Below are 19,888 nucleotides of genomic sequence, written 5' to 3' on the forward strand. Positions count from 1 at the left end.
CATATGACAATGTTGAGAAAAACGGAAAAGGTTGAAATAGTTTTACTAGATTAATGATTTACTTCATGACATGAGCTCTAAAGGGAACATGAACTGGGATGAGGCAAGGCACTGCTAATTATTCACACTGGTTTGATTTCATAATTTCACCAGGCTATTTCTCATTGTTTAAAAGTTTATCCTTTGAACGGCACAAGGAGTTCTGATTCATTTTGTCTCTTGAAACATAGCCGCCAACTGCCTCTCCTCGGCAGCTGAACTTCACTGACGGCTTTGCTGCATAATTAATTCGAGTGTGACATTTAAAAAGCAACAACAACAAAAAAAGATTTCTGACAATTATCTAGGAAAAAGTAACACCGAAGTAATAACCTTGAGTGCAGGAAAGAATCGCATATTCACAGGTTCAGAGCAGAACGAAAACAACCGAGGCAGTGAGCCAAAAAGAAGTGAAAGGTTTTAAAATGAAAAAAAACAAAAAAACATCACCAGATAGATAAAAAAAAACAAACAATATGCACAAACAGAAACGGGGGTATGGCGAGATTTCTCCCCATTCAGACACATGTCAGACTATTTAGCATTTAGAAATTTCTAACAGGCAGCAGAAACGCTGCAGGGAAAATAAAAGCGGCTGGGCTTCTAACAGCCTCGACACTTAGAGCTTTGCGCGGTGCCACAAATTCATTTCTACAGCACAGCGCTGCCCTGCAACAGGTCTGCTGTGAGGTCATCTCGTTGTTCACACTGCAAACAATGAGCTGCCTCATCCTCCAAACACAATTCTACTTTTCCTGGTTAGTAACTCAACCTTAACAGAGACTGAGACAGTTCAGTCGCCTTTTATTTTCTAGCGAGCCAAACCTTGTTTGTGGATGTTAATGTCGCTCCATGCTACCTCATTAGCTACCCCATTAGTTACATTGTTTGCTTTTTTTTTGCAGCGGTATTTAAAAGCAGTGAGGAATGCAACAATATTCCTTTAGTAAAACAGAAAGAGAAGTGCTGTCAGCTGCGATACATCAATGTCACTTGTGCATTATTCATGGCATTCTGGTTCATACGGCTCCTTTATAAAATATTTGGGCTTTTTCACATTCTGTCACACCGCATGGACAAAACTTTATAACGGATTGCAATTTTATGACAGACAAGCACAGTGTGGGGCAAACCTAATCAGCGAAAAGGAAAATGGCCGTTTTTGAAATTCTCAATGTGCTTCCGCAGGGTTTCTGCAGGTTTTAGCAAGTCAAATTTAAGACTTTTTCAGACTTCTCCAATGCCACCTTGAATTAAATGTAAGATTTAACAAAAGAAAATAAATTAAAAAAGTACATTTAGGGAATGGTTGGGGGAAGATGCTCCGCTGTAATCAAGAAAACGAACAACGTCCGGCCAAACGGTGGCAAACTTGCACTTACTCATGATAGATGCTAAAAAGCTAACTAGCTTGTAGCAAGGTAAGTACAAGTAGCTAGTTAGCGATAGCATCAACCACCTCAAGTCACAGAATGCAGTGAAGATGTCTGCAAGATGTCAAGCTTTGGCCTGACAGAAAACTACATACTATATCATGATAAACAAGATTAAATAGTCCTGTGTTTACAGATGTAAACTCTTTACTTATTCATTTTTGCAAGCTAACTCAGATTAGACAGGGGCTGTCGTCTGTGAAAATTCATTTTCATGTCTTCTTAGGTGTATTACAACACACGAATAAGTCTGGCTGTAAGTTTTCTTTGACTTCGCAATATGTTGAAATTTAACATTGTTGTAATGTAGCTGTAAGCAATTTCATCTCCAAGAAATTCCAAGATGACAATAAATGTCAGATGATTACAAAATAGCATACATTCAGTCTCTCCATTTTATGTAATTTATTTGGTGACACTTGTTTGACGCATCAGGTGGTCAAGCCAATAACAAAAGCATAAGAAGAAGAAGAATAGATGAAGGCCAGAAGAGACCACAATAAAACCATTCTGTTGAGAGAGAAAATATGTTTTTTTTCCCCCCAGCAAATGGAACGACAGCAAACACACACCCAGATACTGAGCTATGAACCAAAAGAAGGACATCAACACTGTTGAAGTACATTTATTTATTCACAAGTCATATCGTTATTGGGATATTATCGTCTATGCCATCTCCTAAGCTTTTACCTCCAATATTGTTAGAAATCATTCTAAATTAAGTGTGTTTTAACAGCATTTAAAACAATGAACATTCAGTCTGCAGCACAGTCTGCTTTTGCAAATGGCCTTAAATGCACAAGAGTGTACAGCAAAATTTTGGTTCTGGTAACAGAACTAGATTACACATTGAGGGAATAAAAGGAGCAAGGCTATAAAGTTTTCGTGTCAGCTTTTTTTTTTTTTTATAATAAGTAAACCTGGTACATTATTAGAGGTTTAACAAAGCGGTATCACACTGTTCGCCACTGTGCTCCGTGAGACCACAACAGTGAGCAGTCAAAGCGCAGCAGCAGCTTCACAAATGTAGCTCTAAAGAACTTCTTTTTAAACTCACTCAGAATGTAAGCTCGGTGGTGGTACAGATTTAAAGTCATTTTATAAGAAAAGTGGATGAATCACAACTACATATTTTGGTGCAAAAAAAAAACAAAAAACAGAAACAAGCTCAAGTTTCTGCATCCTGACTCACACCAGATAAAACCGTTTTCTTATGAGATTTATCAATTTGTTTTTGCTTCAATTAGCATTCACCTGCAATACTCTGCTGAGAATCCTCAGCAAGCAATAAAGCCTCAGATGAAAGGTTTGACGTCTTTGTTTGATGTGAAGCCAGACCTTAGTAGAAGCTGTCTTCAGTTTTAAAATCGATTTTTATTATTATCATTATAAGTATTATTCTCTGGCTTTTGTTGTTTTGTTATTCAGCTAGATGAGCACAGCTCTGTTCGGATGAGATCAGATGCCGGACTTAAAAATATTCATCTAGATACACTAAAGGTATTATTAATTACTCCCAGAGCACATTTAAGTTACCGTCTGTCTGCGCTTTGATGCGGTGTCCAATTATCTTTAAGGCATTTGACTTTAACTGACATATTGACGACGGAAAGAAACACAAGCAACAAAAAAAAAATTGTTGAACAAAAACTTCTACATGAGATTAAGCAAAATGAACAATGACTTTTTTTAACATGCATCTCATTTTTTCAGATTATGCTCCCACTATATTTAAATTTTGGTGTATTTTTAAAAACCAAAAGACGATGTAGCTCAACTTGAGCATCTGGTACCAAGAAGCTGAATATTAATCTTAAGATTATCTGTAATTTAGGCATAAGGTTTATTCTGCGGATTAAAATAATTATCCGTTTATGAAGTCATGATTGGCTTTGCTCTGATAACTGAAGCTGGCATGAAGTTTAAGTCAGGAACAGACTAAGAATCACATAATCAAAGGACATAAAAACTGCGTTTTCTGACAGCTAAATACATAGCGAGCTTTTTAAAGTTAAATCCATTACCTCCATTTCATGCATCAGCAGTCATTAGGGAGAAAAATCTTACCTCTGCAGGCGTATTTGGTAACCACAGGAATTTCCATTTCCTACACTTTCTGCTCTCTCTGCAGCTACACGCTCTGCTACCTGAGAGAAAAAACACACACATAATTCCACTGAAGAAAAGAGCCTGCATTAAAAAAAAAAAAAAAAAAAAACTTTTATCAGGACAAGTCATGCATGAAATTTAGCAAACTGAATTTTGCGTCACAACGACATTCTTCAGTAGTAGACGAACCGGAACATTTGAACCAATGTAAGCAGGGCTGCAGAAAACTTACGGAGATGGCGCTGATGCGGCGGGGCTGCGTGCAGACCACGCGGCACGTCGAGCCCCGGCCTCTTCTGATGTGGTCGTCCAGGATGAACTGGGTGACCTGAGTGGTCTTTCCGCACCCCGTCTCCCCGCTAACCACCAAGACGCGGTTCGAGTTGATGAGCCGCACCAGATCCTGTGGATCAAATAGAGAGATGACAGAAGGAACGCAATTAAGAGGTTGTGGGAAATAAAAACAAAGAAAGAAAAAAATATGTATGTTTTCTTTATATAAGATGTTGTAATGGTGAGTTGGAAAGTAATTGCTTAAAAGGACGATAAAGCAGCAATACTTGCCTCTTTCTTTCCATATGATGGTAGTTTTTCCCTGAATTTCTAGAAATGAAAAAAAATGAAGAGTAGGTTTTTATTTCTTTATAGTTGTACAATTTTAAAATCATCATCAAATTTAATTTAAACATTAACAATTCACACTTTACATATCCTCCTTTCAACTCCAGTTTCAACTCCAGCCTCATCACTTCATGCAGCAAAATTCAGCAGTACCGTTTTGTCAACAATGCATTTTGTTAACTTTGCACTTGAAAATTAAAACTTTTAAGCCTGAAATTTTAACATCCTGCTTACACAATGTTGACGAAACTCTATACCAAGTTATCCGTAGAAAATGTCTCTACACTATTATATTGTACTTTGAAAAAAAAATTATTTATTGGACTTGGAACTGCAGCAGAAAGTCCTGCCGTTGACAGCAAATGAAAACTTCATATTTATACACTTACCAACATTTCTTTGTAATTTCGATCCGTTTTTTTGCTTTGCAAATCTCTTTTCAAGTCCTCATCCACTGATGCGTCTCTGACTACTTCCTGAAATAAGAACTCCAGATCCTTGCGTTCGCTCAGTGTTTTTTCTTTCTCCACGTCATCCTCATCATCTGCGTCCCAGTTTTCTGGAGGTTCATCTTTAGCTGCTGTAGAGGAGTCACTGAAAAAAAACATTAAATAACACACACATTAGGAGCAAGGTTGATGACCAGGGTTATAGTTTAGTTATTATTTTCAAATGATTGGAAAAAAATGACTTTAAAGGTATATTTTAATTTAAATATGACAATATAAAGTCTGAATGATGAGTCAAATTCTTTTAAATTCTGAATGAATTTGCTGTTATTGCTCACAAATAAAAGCTCCAATTTTTTATACCAAATAAAATGTATGATTTTAATAGATTTTTTTCCACTCACTTTTTATTCCTTAAAAATAAATTACGAACGTTAGAAATTATCTTTAAAAAAAAAAAGTCTTTTATTTCAATCATTTCTTTTGTGAGTTGACCTGAATTCAAATTCAAAATAAATAAAAAACTTTAATAAAACATGCTTGTCAAAACAAATATCCCTCTAAACTATGAAAACCCAACGAGAGCAATGGTGAAAAAAAAAAAGAAATCCACATTTTACTCAAATTAATTTGATTATAAAGTCAATTTTTCGCCCAGTCCTCGTTAAATCCATTTAAAGCCAACATACTTTGCTGAAACGTTTCCCTTCCTTTAAATAATCCAATCAACCACTTTGTAAGAAAAAAAAAAGAAAACTTTCAGATCAGTTTTATCAAAATATGTTTACCTTCAATTTCTCACCAAGAAATGTATTTTGTTACAATGGACTTCACCTTCTGCCCCCACAGTAAATATGTGGCTCACACAGATATCGGTCATCCTTCATTTGGAAAAGCTGACCCATGATCTTAATCAAAATCAGACACATTTTTGACTCTTTGGGGTCCCCTTGAGTCTTTTCTGCTTGGTCCTTAGGATTTTAGTTTTTTTATTATTTTGTTCTCTAGCTCTATTTATTCTTGCCTGCTTTTGTTTCCCCTCTCTTGATGTCCGAGGGGTGACGTGGACTGCAGGAGAAGATTGACACCTTGTTTCTTGTTCATGTGGGGTATTTTGTTGTAGTTTTTTTTTATTATTATTATTATTTTTTTTTATGTGTGTGGCGGCACAGGTTTCTTTGTTCTTTGTATTGTAACGAATCCAAAATCAATAAAAATAATAATTAAAAAAATAAATATAAATAAAATAATACACCAATATATCCACATAAAAATAATAATAAATAAAAAATATATATGTTTACTTTATCACCTAAAGCAGGCAGTCTCAGAGCCTCGGACAAATATGAGATATTTACACTTTGAGAACATTAAAAAACAAAACAAAACAAAAAAGGGTCTTGAATATGTTGATGATAAGGAGAAATGCAATTACTGGTTACTATTAATATGACATTTGTATTATATGCAGTCATTTTGGGTTAAAGTGGAGTTTTGCTCCACAAGCACCAGAACATGCTGAATTGTTTGAGTTTGAGACTTTTACACAGTTACCGTTGAGATGTGCGGCTTGTTTTCTTCTGTTTCGAAGAACTGTCTTCCTCTTCCTCCAATTTCTGCTTCTCTTCTTCAGGCATATCCCCGTCAAAGTAACTGATTTCACAACATGGTAATAAGACACAACATCAGCTACAAACAGTCAAATAATCTGACTTTATACATCCTTTTACATTGTAAGCTTGGCAGTGAGCGAGTGCACAGCGGAAGACACAAGCAGCTCTCACCAGTGGCCGCTGCTGCTGGCTGCTGTCCGCCAGGCGTCAGACACTGAGGACGGTGCGTCCCTGCTGTCTCTTGTTGGGTCTCTCTGGACAGAGTTGAGGAGCTTGGTGATGTGTTCCTCTCTGGCTTCGTCCATGTGGACCATGGCCCGCTGCACACATATGAAGAAAGGGGAAAAAAAGATATATACGTATATACATATGTTCTCTTGCTGCTGCACTTTGTGTCGCTAAAAGGTTCTACTTGACAGCACCACTCGGGCATAGCATTCTAGCTATAAATTACACAATAGTTGTGTTTCACCAACCTACTAAGCAAATTCAGTCCACAGGAAAGGAAAGTTTTAGAGACGGGACCAACATCGGTACATTGGACAAAATGTGTCATTTTATAAAGGTAAAGGTAAGTTTATTTATATAGCACGTTTTCAGCAACAAGGCAATATGAAGTGCTTTACAGAAATTATAAGGAAATACAAACAAAATAACAAACCAAAGGAAAAACCGAAAGTAGAAAAAGAATCTAATGTTGATCTAAAGTATGTAAACTAGGTGCTCCTGTTCAGGGTTGCTAGATAAGTATCCTGTGGTCTAATTCCATTTCTGGGTTGGAAGAACAGGAGTCTAAAACGTAGTCTAATGACTTTGAGCTAAAGTATATAAACTAGATACTCCTATTCAGGGTTGGTAGAGAAGTACAAGTATCCTCTGCTCTAATTCCATTTCTGGGTTGGAAGAATATGATTCTAACACGTAGTTGCTAAGGTAGTTTTTATGGATTCTATGTTTGTTCTAATCTCTGTTCTAGGTTGCTAAATAAGTGTAAGTAAGTATATAGTCTGATAAATAAAACTGGGCCGATATTCACAACCGATATTTATTTGCATTTTGTTGCCATTTGCTTCTGAAGGGGGAGGTGAAGGGGGGTTGGTCACGTGGTATTTGTTTGGTCATGTGACAGTGATGCAGCAAAGGATTGTGGGGTCGATTTGTCTGGATTCCTGCTCATGTAGGTATAGAAGGAAATGAAGAAATAGATATATTAGCTAAACAGGCCCTGAAATCAGATGTTATTAACTTAAGTATTCCATTAAGCAAAAGTGAGGGTAAATCTATTATTCAAAATAAAATCCTTAAGGTTTGGCAGGAACAATGGGCTAATCATGACACTGGTATACATTTATATAAAATTCAAAAGACTGTGGGGGGTAAAAGTTGTATGACTGGAAGGCAGAAAGAAGAGGTAGTCATATCTCGACTTAGAATTGGTCATACTGGACTTTATATTCTCTTTTCAGAATAGGGAAACATGAAACAGGGACTTGTAATTATTGTAATCAGATGGAAACAGTGGAACATGTCTTATTAAAATGTAATAAGTATTCAGAGGAACGTCAGCACTTAAAGTCGATAATAAATAGAGAGAAAATAGGATTGTCTATGATAAATCTTTTAGGAAATAAATCAAATTCTGTTAGCAATTAATTAATTAGATTTTTAAAAAGCCCTTGGCTGCACAGTGGCGCAGTTGGTAGCACTGTTGCCTTGCAGCAAGAAGGTGCGATTCCCGGCCCAGGTCTTTCTGCATGGAGTTTGCATGTTCTCCCTGTGCATGCGTGGGTTCTCTCCGGGTACTCCGGCTTCCTCCCACAGTCCAAAAACATGACTGTTAGGTTAATTGGTCTATCTAAATTCTCCCTAGAGGTGAGTGTGTGAATGGTTGTTTGTCCTGTATGTCTTTGTGTTGCCCTGCGACAGACTGGCGACCTGTCCAGGGTGAACCCTGCCTCCCGCCCGGAACGTAGCTGGAGATAGACACCAGCACCTCTCCCGACCCCATTAGGGACAAGGGTGAAAGAAAATGGATGGATGGATGGATGGAAAAAGTCCTTGGTTATTTAATCGTATTTAAAGTATGTATGTATGTGTGTGTATGCATGTGCATACACACACATACATATATATGAGTGTGTGTGGATGTGAATTTGCACATTCGTGCATACCATTGAGGCGTGTATTATTAAATTCCCTCTGAGATCATTGATGACCACACTCCAGTCTGGTAGGTGGCGGTAAATGCACCTTAAGTTGGTTGCCATCCGCCAATTAAAAAAAAAAAAGAAGAAGAAGGATTGTGGGGAGTTTAACTGAGCCATAGAAGCAGAGGTGAATGCAGTAGTGTGTTGTCGTTTTTATCAAGGTGTTGAAAGGGAAATGAAATTAGGCCTGTCATGATAACAAATTTAATAAATAAGGCAGTAAGTAAGAATTTGGTCCTAAAAGCTAATGTGAAAGCAGTGGGGAGAAATAGGCGAGCCTAATGATTTGAGCAAGTACAAAAAAACGTCCAAACGATGAGGGTTTCAGGACTGAAACCACATCAAACCCTTTGGTGTCCAATGTCAATACATCACGACTGTTAAGGCAACAAAAGGGGGTTAGCACAACATTAGGCAAATGATCATAACATTACAGAGCTCAATACCAAAAAAAAAAAAGGAAAACAGATTACATCAATGATGTCCCACTAGTTACTATGAATAAACGGCAACTGTAAACAAATGCACAAATCATTGTAGTCAAATCCAAAAACTGTTCATCTAAAGTTACAGTGACCAAGAGTCAATCAGCAAGGCTCATACCGATCTGCGGTCCGCTTGTTTCCTCCTCACTGCTCCATACCGCGCGTACCACAAACCAATGTCCCGGCCCCTCAGGTGTGGAGGAGGACGGTCCCTCTGACCTCCTCCTGCTCCTCGGTCCTGGTCGAAGTCGGAACCGTGTCCTCTGAAACCTCTCCCACCGCCACCACCACCACCTCCTCCTCCTCCTCCTCTGTCCAGTCTCTCTCTGCTCCCATCCCTGGACCCTCTGTCTCCCTTTCTGCTTCTTCTTCCACCTCCACCGCCGTAGCCGTAACTCATGCCGCCGTGAGCAAGAAAACGCACTAAATGTAAAACCTGTCACTGTCGCAACACATGTAGGAGCACGTCAACGCAGCTTGGATTAACTAGCACCGGGTGGATTGGTGCATTTCAAGCTATACAAGGAAAAACCTACCGCTATCTTTGTCAGTAGAGGTACCAGTCACGCATTCACTCGATAAATATACAAGACGCAGCAAACAAAGTACAAAAGCAGCCAGCAATTGCTGTTTTCTGCCCGGCGTGTCGCATGAATATGACGTATGCGGCGTACAGCCGCTGGATGTTGACGCAGAGCTCACGCCTCTGAAATGTTGTGAGGGGGGTTGCTACTAAGGTGAAAATCACTCAGTCAGGTTTAATAATATGCTACGCAAAATATTAAGAGCTCATAAATTATACACTGTGGAATAGCTCAACGTGAGAGCTATGCCAGCAGGCAAACACATGAGGTTTCTTTTTTTTTTACAAACAGTAAGGGGGAAAAAATTGTAGAGGCGGAACAAAATGTGTGAGACTGTCTGGATCTTTGTTCCACGAAGGTCATTTCTCCGGGAAAAAACAGTAACTGGCCCAGACAAATATCCTGCTGGAATGCTTATAAAGATTAAACTAGACATAACATGACACAGACTTCAGATTAACAAAATCCTAAGACTGGAATAAAATTTGCCACATTCCACCCCCTTACAAATGAACTCAGTTTTATATTGACCAAATAACAAACCTAGTTATCTTACACTGGCAATGGTTAGTCTAAATCACCATAAGACAACACAGCGGACATTGAAACGATTCACAGAGAATTTTAGAAAACATGATGCTAGAATTTTATGGGTTTTTTGGGGGGGGTTTTTTTACCTTAATGCTTATGAACAGTCACCATATGAACCTGTCTAATTTACAAAGCCCATGTTAGCTGTCCTGGAAATGCTTTTTGCACCTGCAAGGGAGTCTTGCTGTCTCTCCAGTTTATGACTCTTTGTCCTTGGGGTACAAACGATGTGTGGACTGTGTCTTACCGGGCTTTTACTCTGGCCTGTTCATGAGTGTGCTATTTTGTAAACTCTCAAGTTATGTGCGTTGTATTAACAAACCAAAATGAGTGCTTTTCATCTTAATACCTTGGATGCATTTTCATTCCTTAGCAAGTAACAGAGGTTTTCTAAAGTACATTCAACTGAATAAGATGAGCCAATATATGTTGACTTTGGTTAAGGTTTCGATAAAACTCAAAGTAAGTCCACTGAACTTTTAGGGGCAGCGCAGAATCTCATCAGGTCGTTATTAATCCATCACAGGGCAACACAGAGACACACAAGAGAAACAGCTACGCACACAAACACTCACTCCTAAGGACAGTGCAGAGAGAGCAGCTCACCGAACAGTCATGTTTTTGAAACGGGCCAGGGTGCATCAGGATCACGGAAAACTAAAATTAAATCAAGATTCTTTTACTTTTGCAATTGTAATGCAAGAAGATGTACGAAGATGCTAAAAGCCCCATATTCTCTCCCATTAGGAAAGTGCTGAAAACCAGTAATGAAAACTTCTTCCTCTAATCTACTTATATCACTGAAACGGTTCATTTCTTTTCTTTTTTTTTTCTTCCATACAAATGGAAATGGGAACCGAACACACTTGTCTGGTGTTTTTCTAATCTTACAGAGCACTTAAAGCACTTTACACTCTACATATTCAGGCATTTGCACTCAAGTTTACGATCTTATTTGCAGATCACTGGAGGACTCCTGGCTGCCTGGAAATGTCTGAGCTGAGTTCAAAATGGCGACCCGATAATTAGTTTTCCCTACCAATGTTTGGCACTGTCAAATTTCAAGCGTTTGGCAGGTTGAAAAGAAGATGTTCTACATACACAAATGAACACAAGTTGTTAAACAATCCAATAATTATTTTTGTCGTCTTTGTTATTTTTTAATTTCAAACGACTTACAAGAGGCCATTTCATCTTCGGAGGAGCTGCAGTGGTCAGCGGCTCAGGTCGCCGATATGAAAAAGTTGAATGAAGAAAGCCGTTGTCAAAACTGTAAATAAGACACATATTTATGAAATGAAAATGCAAAACAGCAACCTTTAAAAAAAGGAAAAACTCGGATTCATTCAGTTAAAAGAGGCAGGAATTTTTTTTTTTACCCTACTATAAAGACAGGGTGACATTTAAAACACTCCTGCAGCATGAACAGTTTTTCTTATTATTAATCAAATCAGTAGTACCAATAGTAAAAAAAAAACCAAAACATTTATATATCCAGTCAGTTGTACTGATCTCTTTCAGGCTTTTCTTTAAAGCTGCCTTTGAGTCCTCCAAATTAAATTTAACCACCTATTTTATTGTTTTGACTCCTTAATTAATGCACAATGCTTTGAAACTTCTTAAAAATATATATAAAAGCTCATTCATCACCAAAAAACAGTCAGATCCAGAGTAAGGCAGCTCTAAGGGGAGAGCAGTGAAACTATAATTTTCAAACATGAGTTTGTGAAGACGCCGCCTGTATCCTTAAAGATCACCATTTAGGAGAAAGTAACTGGAACTGTAGAGCTATTAGCACTGATTAATATTGCGGGAACCTCAGAGCCAACAAGCTGTTTTAAAAATAGAGCCGTCGAAAAGTCTGAGAGAGATGATGAAGGCTTAGTGTCCCTTAAGTGGTACATAGACACAGCTTCTAACGTGTCCCAGCAGAGTTGGGGCATCATAATTTGGAGAGTGGCTTCCATTAACTTGACAAATGAACAATAATTTTGCCTGTGAAAAAAGGACAAAAATGCTCCTCATGGTGACTGGATTGAACCTCAGTGACTGGACTGGATGGTGGGCTACTTACAGAGGTTAGTGTTATCAGTGTTATAAAAACAAAAAAAGGTTTAACGTAATGCTTTTGTCAACATTTCAGGCATTATTTATTTATTTTTTTAAAATAAAATTTCAGTTTTCTCTATTCCCAAATTTCTTCCCAGTGTGATTTTACTTTTAAATTCGGTGTGTCCGATTCTGCCATGCGTCAGCCCCGTCTGATGCATGTCACCTTTAAATGTGCTTCAAATGTCACCGTTTCCAAATGCTGCTGTCTTGTCTGTGCATGTTCTCACACAAACACAGTGGTGGATACCCCAATGCTCTTCAAATGTAATGAGTCCAAAATGACTTTCCGATCCTTCTGTGAAATAGGCATTGCCAGGTATGTTTTCTTGATCTCGGAGGAGATGCCTGCCACCATGCCTCACCTTTCTTTCATAATGAGTTTCACAATTCTGATGCGGTTGTTTGACACTTCTGGTTGCCTTTTGTTCTTCAAAAGTCGGTCTTCTTAAATCTGCTGAAAAAGAAAAAGCAAACGTACGAAACAAGGAGATTTTATACGAGTCATCCCAGGTGAAAAAGATAATCTAGATAAGTGTATTTTAAATAGGCTGCATTTAAAAAAAACAACAACTGGATATACCTTTTAAGAAAATATCAAAAACTGGAAATAAATACATTTTTAAAAACACACTTCTTGTACATCAGTATATTGTTTGGAAGTATTTTTTTTAAATAAAAAAATATATAAATTTTTTAAGTATAATTTCCATTAAAATGAAATATATTACTAGAATTATGTGTGTGTACATATAGATTATTTTGTTTATTTTAAACTGAAGTACATAAATGTCATTGTTTATAAGCACTATGTGTAATAGTGTCTAATTATATTTCTATGAATCACATATACATATGAAATCGGTGCACCCCTAATTTGTAATCATATTTATCTGGGCTACAGTTAAAATGTGCAATGAAAGATTAACATCTGGTTCAGATCGCAGTCGTCGCCACGGAATCATCTAAAGGGACGATACTCGCAGCGCAGTGAAAAGGTTCATCCGTCTCACAGCAACATTAGAAGATGACCTCCTGCCTGGACCTTAGAGATTACAGCATGGTGAAAGAAATTCAACTTGACTGGTTTTGGTCTCTCACCTTTCAGACTCCAGGTCTGCTGCGCTGCAGCTCCATTACTTTCTACTGACACATGTGAAATGTTTACCTCAGATGGTGTTTTGTAAGGAACCTTCACAAAGACAGTGTATTAAGCTTTAGCTGAATGTGAGGTCCGTTATCAACATTTACAGCTCAGGCCTTGATTTATAAATCTGGATTTTTCTTGTTTAATGGATGAAATGGCCTGAATAAATCATGTCTGGAAACAATTCAGTTATGGGAAGACATAATTATCGGGAAACTGGCAGTAATTTGTTATGATTTATTATGATCTATGGGGTGTAGTTAAATAAACTATTTTCTGTTTCACTAATTATTTCAGTAAAATTGGTACAGACACATGAAAGAAAAATATTTTCCCTTTATATTTTTCTCTTTCTTATTTCTTTTCTTGAATCATGAATTCATTGCAGTTCATCTGATTTTGGGTTTATTTCTACCTGGCACAACCCAGTTTGATCACCGTCTGACATGTCAAACCAAGAAATCACTGAAAAGACATAAGGCCCCATAAAGCAATGCATTATGCCCATATCTAGAAAACAAAGAAGAATAGATAAAAAGCAAACTTGGTGACATCTGTCAGCCTTGAGAGGGTTACAACAACCTTCCTAAGAATGGGGGTCATTATGCACAAATGGTGAAAATATGGAACAGTGGATAACATTCCCAGAAGTGATGAAAGTGAGAAAGTATTCTGTGGACAGATAAGATAAGAGTGGCATCTCCAAAAAAGTAACAGAAACACGGAATTGGTAAATCACGTCATTGCTTGGATTTTAATCGGTGCGTTTTGCATCCAGTGAAAACAAACATGTTAGCAAATAAACTGGACAGTATGCTGTAAGCTTAGTGATATTTTCACAGTTGAAGGTCTTGAAATAAAATCCCGAGTCCTCAGTGCCCGAGACCGAGACGAGACCAAGACCAAATGCGGTCGAATCCGACACCATCAAAAAATAGTCTCTAGACCAAGACCGGTCTCCAATACTACAACACTGGGTAAAAAAAAAAAAAGACACATCCCCAGTCATAAACACTTGATAGCAGCAAAACAACATTTCTCAGATTTACTGCTTACTTACCGTTACTTTTTATTATTATTATTTTTTTAACATACAGCCATTTGAAAACTATATTCTAAATACTCAGGTTATCTTAATTATTAAAATTTGTTTGATCTTTTGAAGTATTAAATTGTGACAAAACAGCAAGGGAGAAGAGATCAGTGAGGATCAAATAATTTGTCTTCAGCACTCTCCATGCTTACTTATTATAAACGTTTAAATGTGGCACAAATGCCATACAATATAAACCTCTTTTAGATGACAAAGTAAAAAAGTAGCATGATTTGACAAAACATAGATGACCTATCCAAGCCTAATACCATTATGATAGCACTCCTCCCTTTTAGATTATATTAAGGGGGCATTACAGCACGTAAATATTAAGATAATATATAAACTGTCAAAATAAATATTCACAAACCAGCCAAAAATGGATCAGTTCTTTCACAGCGGGAACTGAGTGGTGTTTTCCGAGATGCTGCTTTCCACATCTGTTTGTTGGAAGGTTTAATTTAATCAAACGTATCCCACCAAATCTATTTGCTTGTAAATCTTAGAATATCACAAACAAACATTTGCACCTTAAAAACAAACTGCCGAACACGCCGTGGCCCCTTTTTCTCAGATTAGGAATGACTTTTGCTTCAGTTGCAAATATTTAAGACCGTGACATATTTAAAAGATTTTTTTTTTTTTTCAGACTCTGCAAGCACAATGAATATCTGAGCGGGCTGCTTCAAAAGAAACAAATTATAGATTTGAAATGAGCCAGTGCGAAAGAGAAAAAGCAATTTAGGCAAATGCAGAAGCACCGAAGGAGAAAAGTACCAAAGGGCTACGCTGAAAAATTAAAGCTGAGAAAAGCCGTTTGAGTGGCAGAGAGGTTGCGTAAACAACTGATATGAAAGGGAGCGAGGTCTGCTCTGTTTGTTGCGAGGCTCCGCAGTATCTTCGGAGCTGTTGCAGATATTCACTTCATCTTGTTTTCAAACCTGCACACAAAGACGTCTAATTAAACATTTAACCAAGAAGATACCCTGAAATTAAAACTCTTCAGCATGCCTTGTTGTCACTTTCTTTTGGCCTTGCCTTGTTTATTAAGCACTCCATGGTCACTAGAGGTAAGTGGTAAAAACACTATCATTGATAATACAGATGTAATAAAGGTGCAGTCCAGCAGAAATAGAAGACTTTTAGCTCATCTGAATACCTGAACCTGGCTACAGGCTATTTTAGGCAGTGGAAGCAGTTGAAGTTTGGATGTGTGTGGAGGTATTTTTGTTGTCATAATGTCAAGCAATCAACAGAAAAAAATCTGGCAACACTTTATTTGAAGGGGTATGCAAAAAACTGATATTACACTGTCATAAAAATGACATATCACCTGTCAGGAACACGAAGGAGTCTTCATGAATCCTTACGACTGTTGTCATGAAGTGTCATTCGGTAAATAATGACACTTTTAATGCAAAATTAACACTTTTAATGGACTTGTAATGCAAATTTTAATAGAACTTTGCATTAAAAGGTTCAGTATTGACCAAATAATGCAACGTTTACACTTTTAATGGACTTTTAATACAACTTTTAGTGCAACCTCTCATTAATAGTGTCATTATTTATTGAATGACACTTCATCATGACAACAGTCGTAAACATTCATAAATACTCCTTCATGTTCATAACCAGTGCCATGCCATGTTTATGACAGTCTCGTGTCAATCTTATGCAGACCCCATTCAAATAAAGTGTTACCAAAACTTTTTTTTTAAAAGTCTCTTTTAAATTATAAATCAGATTGAGAAATCTGATGGTTGAAAGGGGGAACCAGTTTTTTTCATACCTCTTATATGTAGAAACATATATTTTAATGTCCTTTTTTTATTTCCACAAACAACATAGAGCATAAAATAAAAAATAAACGAACATATTTAATCAATAAACATTAGCCAAGCCATAGTCTATCTGCACATGTTATAGTTTCTTGTAAAAGTATTCCTTCTGTCCTTCTGAACTTTTTAACATTTGTCACATTGCAACTTCATGCTTGTGTGTTTTTCATTAAGATTCTAATACCTACAGAATGTAGTGCAAGATTATGCAATGGAAAGAAACTAATACTTTCCATTGATTTATGGATTTATGCTTTCACATGCATTTTTTATATATAGAAATTTAAAAAGTGTGGCCTTACATTTTGTTTGAATGGCCATACCGTGATGGGAAAGACTTGGAACCAATGCCAATTTGAGTGAACTTGAGATATTTTTTACAAGATGGTACAAAAGTTTTACTCTCTGGACATGCAAAACCTGGTGAGATGGATAGTGGCCAAGGGAGGGGGCCCTGGCGGTCCGATCCTCGGTCGCAGTAGCTGGCTCTTGGGATGTGGAATATCACTTCTCTGCTGGGGAAGGAGCCGGAACTAGTGTGTGAGGTTGAGAGGTTCCGGCTAGAAATAGTCTGTCTCACCTCGACGCATGGCTCTGGTTCTGGAACCAGTCTTCTTGAGAGAGCCTGGACATACTTCCACTCTGGAGTTGCCCACGGTGAGAGGCGTCGGGCAAGAATGGGCATACTCCCCATCTCGGCGCCTGTACGTTTAGGTTTGGTAGGCTCCCTCCGCCTACGGGTGGGGGGACAGGTCCTGACTGTTGTTTGTGCTTACGGGCCGAACAACAGTTCAGATTACCCACCCTTCTTGGAGTCTTTAGAGGGGGTACTGGAGAGTGCCCCTCCGGGGGGCTCCCTTGTTCTGCTGGGGGACTTCAACGCTCACGTGGGCAATGACAGTGAGACCTGAAGGGCTGTGGTTGGGAGGAACGGACCCCCCGATCTGAACTCGAGTGGTGTTCTGTTGTTGGACTTCTGTGCTCATCATGGATTGTCCATAACGAACACCATGTTCAGGCATAAGGGTGTCCATATGTGCACTTGACACCAGGACACCCTAGGCCGCAGTTCGATGATCGACTTTGTCATCGTTTCATCGGATCTGCGGCCGTATGTCTTGGACACTCAAGTGAAGAGAGGTGCGGAGCTGTCCACTGACTACTACCTGGTGGTGAGTTGGCTCCGGTGGTGGGGGAGGAAGCCAGTCAGACCTGGCAGGCCCAAACGTGTTGTGAGGGTCTGCTGGGAATGTCTGGCGGAATCCCCTGTGAGACGGAGCTTTAACTCCCGTCTCCGGCAGAACTTTGAACACGTTCCGGGGGAGGTGGGGGACATGGAGTCTGAGTGGACCATGTTCCGTGCCTCCATTGTCGAGGCGGCTGATCGGAGCTGTGGCAGCAAGGTTGTCGGTGCCTGTCGCGGCGGCAACCCTCGAACCCGTTGGTGGACACCTTCGGTGAGGGATGCCGTCAGGCTGAAGAAGAAGTCCTATTGGGCCTTTTTGGCCTGTGGGACTCCGGAAGCAGCTGATGGGTACCGGCGGGTGAAGCGGCATGCAGCTCGGGTGGTTCCTGAGGCAAAAACTTGGGCGTGGGAGGAGTTTGGAGAGGCCATGGAGAAAGACTTCGGCACAGCTTTGAGGCGATTATGGTCCACCATCCGGCGTCTCAGGAGGGGGAAGCAGTACAGCACCAACACCAACCCACGCTGGAGGGACAATGTTTCTTGGCTGGCCTGGGAACCCCTTGGGATTACCCCGGAGGAGCTGGAACAAGTGACTGGGCAGAGGGAAGTCTGGGCCTCCCTTCTAAAGCTGCTACCCCGCTACCCGACCCCGGATAAAGCGGAAGAAAATGGATGGATGGACAATGTACTGAATACAAATCAACAGCGCACTATTCAGATTCCCATTTCAAAAACCATCTTTGTCCTTCCACTTAATATTTAAGCACTACCTTTTGTTGATCTATCACATAAGTTCAAAATGTATAGAGGTCAAAAAGGTCAGAAGTATAAACAGTTTTTAAAGGTATTGTATGTGTGTTGTGTTATTCATGAAACCCGCCGTGGCTTTGATGTCTGTTTCTTTCATTTTAGTATTATTTTTCTTTCTGAGCTTCAGTTTGTTTCTGCTACTGCTGCCTGCTGTTTTTTTTTCTTAAATTGCTCTCATCCTATCTCATTCCACCATGTGGCAGTTCTGTTTCACATTAGCTCCTCAACATTTGCTCATGTAATTACTCCTCCTATTATATAAACCACCTTGATGGTTTCCTCTGTTGTCTGTCGGATTTATTTCGCCACTTTCAAATATTCCATTTCCTCCTGGCAGCTTGATGTTTGCTTTGCTTTTCAATTGTTGCATTCAGTGTCGTAGTAACGTCTCCCATTTAGGCTCGGAAAAATTAAAGTCTAGGTCTCACAGCGGTAGTGCAGCCTGTTTTGAAACAGATTAATCAAACAAGAACTGGATGGTTGTTGTCATTTTTCTTTTCTTTCACTGGCAAATTTGCTGTGGTTTATGTTAGCTATGGATATGTGGTTTCTTGAAACTAATATTTGAGAAGACATGTCTGGTAAGGACATAAATCTGGTGCCAAAAGAAGTGCATAGGACTGATTTGGGGAATTAAAAAGGAAGTGGAACATGGAAGTTAAATTTTGTGACTTAAACCCAATTAAAGTATCGTATGTCTCAACTGGCTGCGTGCTGGGACTTTTCATTCCTGTTTTACATTTTACATTTTTTGTAATATACATTTACAGTTTTAGAAAAAAAAAACAAAAAAACTTGTCTGTAAATTTGTTATACTCAGAACTCCTCAAATGCCACAGTTTTAGCTTTGCTCACTTCAAATTCTGCAAAAACAAAATGTCTTCTCAAGCCATTTTTAATTATTAATTGGTTAGTATAAAAATGAATCAATTAATCTGAAAATGAGCAAGAGTACACTGACGGAATCCTATGTTGCTGCATGTTAGCTATAAAATGTTTATTTTCTTATTTGAACAAGAAATTGAAATAGTTGTTTATGTGTATTTCTTGATATTGGACAAAAAAGGCAAAAAAAAAGATCAAATGAAAAATCAGCAGAATGCAGCAATTTTTAAAAAAAATCCAATTTGTGCGAATAACAAACAGAATAACTGATTACTAAAATAAGCATGAGTTGCATTCCTACCTGGCTTAGCAACCTCAAGTCCTATTTTTTTTTTTTGCAGGTTGCATCGGTATCTTCAGGCTACGGACATTACCGTGCGCAGAAGTTAACAGCTGAGCCGAAAGCGACTGGGATGAGTCAGTGTGTCTGAGTCTGGGCTCGTGGTTCTCAATCAGAAAAAGGTGGGCAGGTTTTGGGGGTCGGCATCTGCCTCAAGCAGAGAATAATCGCGCCGTCTTTTTTCACGAGTAATGTGAAGATGAAGTGGTAGGTGGACAGACGGGTTCTGACTTCCATCTGCCGTCACGTGAGCTCTGCCTCAGTCGGTTGTGGTTGAAGACCGACGACTCGGGAGAAGCTCAGCATTTAAGAGGAGATCTGGACACAAAGTCTTTGGAGGTATTCC

General features: G+C 38.7%; 1 protein-coding gene across 1 annotated transcript in view; it reads right to left on the bottom strand.

Annotated features, from left to right (window-relative positions):
- The window catches only part of dhx36 (DEAH (Asp-Glu-Ala-His) box polypeptide 36), a 39,375-nt gene extending 29,757 nt beyond the window's left edge, over nucleotides 1-9,618 (bottom strand). The window contains exons 1-7 of the mRNA XM_032546015.1: nucleotides 9,075-9,618; nucleotides 6,436-6,584; nucleotides 6,206-6,304; nucleotides 4,592-4,796; nucleotides 4,146-4,184; nucleotides 3,814-3,984; nucleotides 3,540-3,619 (exon numbers count right to left, since the gene is read on the bottom strand). Coding sequence (XP_032401906.1) covers nucleotides 3,540-3,619; nucleotides 3,814-3,984; nucleotides 4,146-4,184; nucleotides 4,592-4,796; nucleotides 6,206-6,304; nucleotides 6,436-6,584; nucleotides 9,075-9,356 — 1,025 coding nt within the window. The 5' untranslated portion in view covers nucleotides 9,357-9,618. The remainder of the gene's footprint in view (nucleotides 1-3,539; nucleotides 3,620-3,813; nucleotides 3,985-4,145; nucleotides 4,185-4,591; nucleotides 4,797-6,205; nucleotides 6,305-6,435; nucleotides 6,585-9,074) is intronic.
- Between the last annotated feature and the right edge of the window lie 10,270 nt (nucleotides 9,619-19,888).

The sequence above is a fragment of the Xiphophorus hellerii genome, chromosome 18 (genome assembly GCF_003331165.1).
Source record: "Xiphophorus hellerii strain 12219 chromosome 18, Xiphophorus_hellerii-4.1, whole genome shotgun sequence".
Lineage (NCBI taxonomy): Eukaryota > Metazoa > Chordata > Actinopteri > Cyprinodontiformes > Poeciliidae > Xiphophorus > Xiphophorus hellerii.